The 7,189-nt window shown below is 40.8% G+C and overlaps 1 protein-coding gene across 2 annotated transcripts in view; it reads left to right on the top strand.

Annotated features, from left to right (window-relative positions):
• The window catches only part of LOC119575165 (sodium-dependent nutrient amino acid transporter 1-like), a 36,126-nt gene extending 30,511 nt beyond the window's left edge, over window positions 1-5,615 (top strand). Inside the window, exons 4-15 of one of the 2 annotated variants that reach the window (XM_037922645.1) lie at window positions 450-632; window positions 1,446-1,530; window positions 2,018-2,231; window positions 2,445-2,580; window positions 3,073-3,207; window positions 3,334-3,437; window positions 3,661-3,847; window positions 3,963-4,139; window positions 4,253-4,352; window positions 4,502-4,678; window positions 4,971-5,065; window positions 5,363-5,615. In XM_037922645.1, the coding sequence (XP_037778573.1) occupies window positions 450-632; window positions 1,446-1,530; window positions 2,018-2,231; window positions 2,445-2,580; window positions 3,073-3,207; window positions 3,334-3,437; window positions 3,661-3,847; window positions 3,963-4,139; window positions 4,253-4,352; window positions 4,502-4,678; window positions 4,971-5,065; window positions 5,363-5,458 (1,689 nt within the window). In that variant the 3' untranslated portion in view covers window positions 5,459-5,615. Of the gene's footprint in view, window positions 1-449; window positions 633-738; window positions 1,059-1,445; window positions 1,531-2,017; window positions 2,232-2,444; window positions 2,581-3,072; window positions 3,208-3,333; window positions 3,438-3,660; window positions 3,848-3,962; window positions 4,140-4,252; window positions 4,353-4,501; window positions 4,679-4,970; window positions 5,066-5,362 lie in introns of those variants that run through there. The other variant, XM_037922646.1, reaches the window with a different exon arrangement.
• The last annotated feature ends 1,574 nt before the right edge of the window (window positions 5,616-7,189 follow it).

Genomic DNA, 7,189 nt, shown 5'->3' with positions numbered 1-7,189 from the left:
ATATATATGTGTGTGTGTGACTGTATGTACTCATACACACACACATGTGTATGTATGTGTGTATATATATATGTGTGTGATATATATATATATATATATATATATATATATATATATATATATACAAACAAACATACATCTGTATATTATTTACTTATTAATTTACTTATTTATATATAGGAATACATGCATACATACATATATATGTATGTATATATATAGATAGATAGACAGATAGATATTCATCTATGTATTCATCCATCTATCTACTGATATCCATTTATATTATACACGCATACTCACACACACACACACACACACACACACACACACACACACACACACACACACACACACACACACACACACACACACTGAACATACATAAAAAATACAAACAGACACCAACAGCCAACCGCACCCATCCCTCACGCCGCTCCCATCCCCAGGACCTGCCCGAGGAGGAGGGGGAGGAGCGTCAGCAGTGGTCGCACCCGATCGAGTTCCTCCTGTCGTGCATCGCCATGTCGGTGGGTCTCGGCAACGTCTGGCGCTTCCCCACCACAGCCTACGAGAACGGCGGCGGAGCCTTCCTCATCCCGTACCTGATCGTTCTCACCTTCATCGGCAGAGTGAGTGTGCAAAGGGAGGGGAAGATGATGAAGGGGATAACGAAGGAGGCAAGAGGGTTGGAGGGATGAAGGGTGGAGAATGAGAAAGCATAACGATAGAGGGAAGAAGGAAGATTCGAAAAGGGACTAAAACTGTCGAGGAAAGGTTGTATACAGGAAATGGTATCTGCTATGCATGCTGTTCGGTCAAGGATAATGACGCCAGTTGCTGAAACGGTGAGAGGAGGCAAGGCAGAATACGGCTGCGCAAATCAACACTGGGATACAAGGGGAGGGAAAGCAAGAAGAAAAGATCAAGACAAAAAAAATAAAAGACTCGCTGAGTGGACCGGTTATGCAAAAGAGCCAATAAAAACGCCGCCTGTATGCAAAAAAGAGGCTCTAGTTATGTCCTCACAGCGCCGGAGTTCTGGACACTCTCAAAGGGTTAGTTTATGGGACCTCTTTAACCCCCGTTCCAGATTGCGCTTTGCCATTTCTTTTTTTTCTATTTTTAATGAAATGGTATAAATTTAGAAACAGTTCTATATTCTTAGTAGTTGTTAATGCAGTTCCTGTTGTTGAATCAAAGGTTCTCTTATCGTAGTTATCATATCAGGAGACAGCATAGAGATTAGATCATCTGTGATAATAAGAGACTCATTAACACGCTACACATTATCTGAATGATGCTTATTCATTACGTAAATGTTATCTTCTCGGAGAATTACATGACTGTGAAAATCCAATGTTACTAATCAGTTATTCACTCGATCCAAAACAAAATAAAAACAGAAACAATACCACCTGCATTGAAATGAACTTCTCTTCCAGCCATTATACTTCATGGAGTTGGCGATGGGGCAGTTTTCGTCTTTCGGCAGTGTCAAGGTCTGGAAGGTCGTCCCGGCAATTAAAGGTTAGCAGAAATTGAGAGCGTACAGTTTTTTTTTCTGCGTTATATTTTGCTTGGGTCATGAAACTATGGTGAAGTTTGTGATCATAATATCTCCATTTAGTACTGCCATATCAAGAGGTCCTTCCGATTAGTATGTATTCATATAGCTTGTAAATGTTTTAAATGTTTGTGTCTTTAAAAGAAAAACTGGACCGAGCATTCACAAACTTCCATTTAGAATCCCATGTCTTAGTCTGCAAATCTTCCAACTGCACAGTCGAGACAAGGATGGCTGGCGAGACTCATCTGAAACGCCATTCGGGTCTCCAGTGCTTGGTCACTTCAACTTTTTAGATAATAAATTGAAGACGAGAGGATATTTCTCTAGGGTAGAAAAGGATGCTAACAGCCATTCTTCATATAGCCTCCTGACACACAAGCAAAGGCCTTCGCAAGAGTAGCTTTGGGCAACGCGATGCAAGTCACTCACACTCACACTCTCCCGCAGGTGTGGGCTTCGGCCAGATGATCGGCACCTGGTCTGTGGTCACGTACTACTGCTCGCTGATGGCACTCACGGTCTTCTATTTCGTCCAGTCGTTCAACACCGTCCTGCCCTGGACGTACTGCAACCCCGAATGGGCCGACGAGAACTGTGTCGACTCCGCGGGGAACTTCACGTACACCAACGAATCTCAGTCTTCGTCCGAGCAGTACTTTAAGTGAGTTGACACGGGCGGCTCTTAGTTTGGAAGGCAAGAATTCGCTTTCACCTCTATGCGTCTTCCTTTCGACGAAACAAATCATCATATTCATTATTTGTTCGCAGGATAAAATTCCTTCATCTCTCACACAGATCATTCATTCCCAAAACCCCATCCCCCTTTTTCATGGTACATCAACAAATATATATTTATATTTTTTTTCTCTCGCAGCAAATTCGTCCTGAAGAAGATCGACAACATAGATAACGGCATTGGGCTGCCCGACTGGCGCTTGGCCCTCTGCCTACTCTTCTCGTGGATTGTGCTCTTCTTCACGCTCGTCAAGGGAGTCAAGAGCTCCGGAAAGGTGAGGCTGCGCAGAACACTGTCTGGAGGAGAGCGAGAATCGGATCGTTGACGGTTTTCACTGTATGCTCTGATCTTGATGGCGGATTCCGTGGACTTTTATAGTAAATGTAATTAGGTAGGATTATAGTTATTGATATATTTTACTAAGCCAGGTATACGGTATGCATTAAGTAGATAGAAAGATAAACAGATAGACAGACAGACAGATAGATAGTTAAGTAGGTAGGTAGGTAGATGGATACACTGATAAAGTTATATAAATATAGAGATATAGACTGACAGATAGATAGACAAAAAGAAAGATAAATAGGTAGATAGATAAATTAGATAAATAGATACACTGATAAAGAAGGATAGCTAGACAGTCAGACAGATAGATAGGTAAACAGAAAGACAGAGAGATAAGTAGGTAGGCAAAGTGTAGATGTATAATTACTCGTACACCTAAGTTACAGACATGCACAGAGCTCATGCCACCCCTTGCTCGCAGGTCGCCTACTTCACGGCCCTCTTCCCGTATGTCGTGCTGTTTACTCTTCTGGGTCGAGGCGTCTCGCTGCCCGGGGCGGTTGAGGGAATCATCTACTTCATCAACCCTCAGTGGCACATGCTGGCTGATCCCAATGTAGGTTTAAAATGGGTACTGATAATTGTTTTCCTTTTTTATCTTTTTTCACCTTTTTTGACCATTTTTTGTGTGTGAATAATCCTGTCACCCTGTTTTTCGTTTGATATTCCGACTTTTTCGTAGGTGTGGTACGCCGCGGTAACCCAGTCCTTCTTCAGTCTTTCGGTTGGTTTTGGCGCCATTATCACGTTCTCTTCCTACAACGGCTTCTCGCAAAACATTTACAGGTAATGATTGTCAGTCTCAATTAGCTGGCACTTATACAGATCTGCAAAGCTAAGTTCCCGTGCCTAAATGCAGTTCGTACAGATGCAGTAGAAATTATTTTACTAATTCGCTGTCAACAGTCATGCATCAGAATTTAAGCCACTCGGCTTTGCTCTCTGATGTGCTTGCTCAGTGACTTCGTATGGCATCATTTGTGGGTGAAACATCTCTTTCCTCGCGCAGAGATGCCTGGATCATCAGCTTGGCCGACACGCTGACCTCCCTGCTCGCCGGATTCACCATCTTCAGCATCCTCGGCAACCTCGCCCACGAACTCGGGGCTGATGTGAAGGACGTGGTGAGGGGCGGCTCGGGCCTGGCCTTTATCTCCTACCCGGACGCCCTTGCCAAGTTCGACTGGGTGCCGCAGGTAAGCTAGGATCACGGCTAAGGGTGAGAGCTACGAGTATACGCATAATACTTTGGATGATCAAAAAGACACTATTGAAATAGTTACAGTTATAAGCATTTGGTGTGTTCTGCAGTTGTTTGCTGTGCTGTTCTTCCTGATGTTGTTCACGCTGGGCGTCGGCTCCGCAGCCGGACTCACCGGCAATATCATCACTGTCATCGGTGACCAATTCCCCAAAGTCAAAAAGGTTTACATAACACTGGCCATCTGTATATCTGGCTTTCTGCTGGGTCTTGTCTATGTTACGCCGGTAAGAACCTCAGCGCACTTTTGTCATTCACATTTGCCTTTAGTTCTTGCACGTAAATAAGCTGCTCCAGAAAGGCCATAGTTAATAATATGTATGAACTATATATACCCTAGGGTGGTCAGTGGATTCTGGACCTTGTCGATTACTTCGGAGGTGGATTCATCATCTACGTTCTCGTTATCGTAGAAACCGTCGGGATTAACTACATCTACGGTAACATCTTTATTTTCTCTGAATTTCTATACGATTATATTTACGATAAATTCGTCATATATACTATCTTTGTTGTAATATATGAAAATGTCGATTTCTAATACGTATGTGCAATGGCATTCTCACCCCTATTATTTCAACTTTATCAGGCATGAATAACTTTATTCGCGATATGAAGTTCATGTTGGGTGTCGACCTTGGCATATACTGGAAGTTCTGTTGGGCGTTCTTCATCCCGGTGTCCCTCACAGGCATCCTCTTGTACATCCTTATAGACTTGAGACTTCCCACTTTCGATGGGCAAGAATACCCTGAGATTGCTTACAGTAAGTCTGCTTTATCAGGATGTTTAGCAGGATGATAAATAATTAGATAAATAACGCGAAATGTCCATATCCAGACAACTAACAAATAATCATGCACATTTTTTTCTTCCATTTCTGCACATACTGCAAAACTAAATATAAATCCATGACCTGCAGGGAAATCAACCTTTATCACGGAACCTTTCTCCAAGCATTTTTTCACCGAAAGTGTTCTGAAATATCCTCTAAATATCCAACATGAACCCCATATATTTTTTCAAGTATCCTAATACCCTTTACTTTGTTCTATTAGCGTGTGGTTGGATCCTGTCTGGCGTGGCCCTCGGTATGCTCCCCATATGGTTCACACACGCTGTTTACATTGCGGAAGGCAGTACTTTCAGCGAGGTAAGTCCGCTGTCTATATTAAAGAGATGGGAAGTAAATAAAAGTAAAAGTAAGTAAAAGAATAATTATCATTCTGAGTACGTGATGTTTCAGGAAGAGTAGACTTAGATATATGGTAAATAAAAGAATAATTATCATTCAGAGTACATGACGTTTCAAAATTAATTGATATATAGTTTTAGGAGTCAAGTTAACAAACACTTTGCCGTTGTAGTGATTCCTCTGCAGTCTGACTGTTTCTTTTTTCTGTGTTAACATTTTTTTACTGATACTCTTTTCCCTTCCTCATCGAAACAGAAAGTGATGAGTGTTTTCCGACCGAAGGATACGTGGGGACCAAAGAAGATGAAGAACAGAAAAGAATGGGAAAAGTACATACAAAATTGCCAGTGATTTTAAACAGAAAGTGTATATAAGTAAGCACAACCACATCACGCGACAAAGTGCGTTGCGCATGTATATTTTACGCATATAAGGTATTATATTTCATATAACTGATTGTGAATAGCAGTAACCAAGTGATCTAAAACTGTTTATACGAACATATACTTGCTAAAATCAGTTAATAGAGTATATATATATATGTTTATTAGGATGCATTGTAAATATGAAGCTGTGCATTTTACTGTTTGTAATTTACCATAACTTTGTATTTTTCTAAACAATACGTTTAAGTACTTAAAAAGTTATTTCATTTCCACCTTCTATAGACCCCTTTAGGGTAAACAAATATTGATAAACAACTATAAGACTTTAATTACTCTAACTCATTCTGACGATAATTTGTCAAGAAGAAAAATACCATATCTAGAAGTCGCTCAATCTCCCGCGTGATTCCTGGCTCCGCAAACCTTTCTAGCCTCTCCGTTCCACGATACAAGACAGACAGCACGGGCAGCATGAAGCGCGAAGATGGAGACAGCATAATGCTCACAATGCCCAATCGAATTACAATGGAAACGAAGGTGTGAATGTGAGAGGGCAACGCCGACAGAATTTGGCGGAGGTGTCCTGTCACGGCATACATATCGAAATCCGATCCAGCATAAACCCTCGCAGCGTACGTACTGTCTTTCTCACCACTATTCCCGCGTGGTAGCTGGGTGGCAGAAGGTAACGCCTGCGCTGCTGCAAACAAGAGGGCAAAGAGCAGTATTGACCTCATTTTCAGGGCCTATACTAAGAAGTGGTATGAGGCGCTTTGCTCGCCTCCCTCTTTATACATGTGTCACGACCTCACTACGACCTTCACCCGCGCTCACCTCATGATCTTATTGGTTGTATCGTTGAAGAAATTAGTGGGTTTCAGTGACCGATTCAGGTCCTACAGAGCTATCTAACGTGCCAGTGTTTGGGAATTTACCGATCGTATCTCAGCGAAAGACTCATTGTTGGAAAAATATGTCCTACCTCTTTACGAGAAGTAAACAGCCAAATTAGTAAATAAAATACTTCTGAATATAGATCGCATAGGAGATATGATAAATAGAAATGCAAATAACTAACATGTCTAATCTTCAAAGGAATATTTCATATCAAATTTTGAACATTCTCATCCAAGAATTGCTGTTCATAAATTTGCCTGTTTAGTTTCCTTGTTAGTATGCGTCTTTCCTATCACGCTTCAAAAGAAAACTAGAATTAAGTTAATTCCTTAATGAATGAATATCAGTTTTAGATTTACCTATCAAGATTTAGTTCACTTAGCAGTTGTACAGTCTTACGAAGTTCTGAGCTGATGGATGCGATAATACATTTACCACAATCGGGTAAAACCGATTACAATTCGCTAAGTATAAAGACTACAGATCTTAACCTTGATCTGAGTTCCCTCATTAAGGCCAGAGTCCTGTTCCCTTCGCTGCTACTTCATTCAAGTTTTCTTATGTTCGATACAGTATATCTTATATTATATACTGTATGCATTACTTGAAATATACCTCTCAAGTGTGTTGCACCCTTTATATACACACACACACACACACACACACACACACACACACACACACACACACACACACACACACATATATATATATATATATATATATATATATATATATATATATATATATATATATATGTATGTATGTATATATATACATATATATATATATATATATA

This window comes from Penaeus monodon, chromosome 7, assembly GCF_015228065.2.
Source record: "Penaeus monodon isolate SGIC_2016 chromosome 7, NSTDA_Pmon_1, whole genome shotgun sequence".
In the NCBI taxonomy this organism is placed as follows: Eukaryota; Metazoa; Arthropoda; class Malacostraca; order Decapoda; family Penaeidae; genus Penaeus; species Penaeus monodon.
The sequence above is the reverse complement of the archived record's forward strand: the minus strand, read 5'-3'. Positions and strand labels throughout refer to the sequence as shown.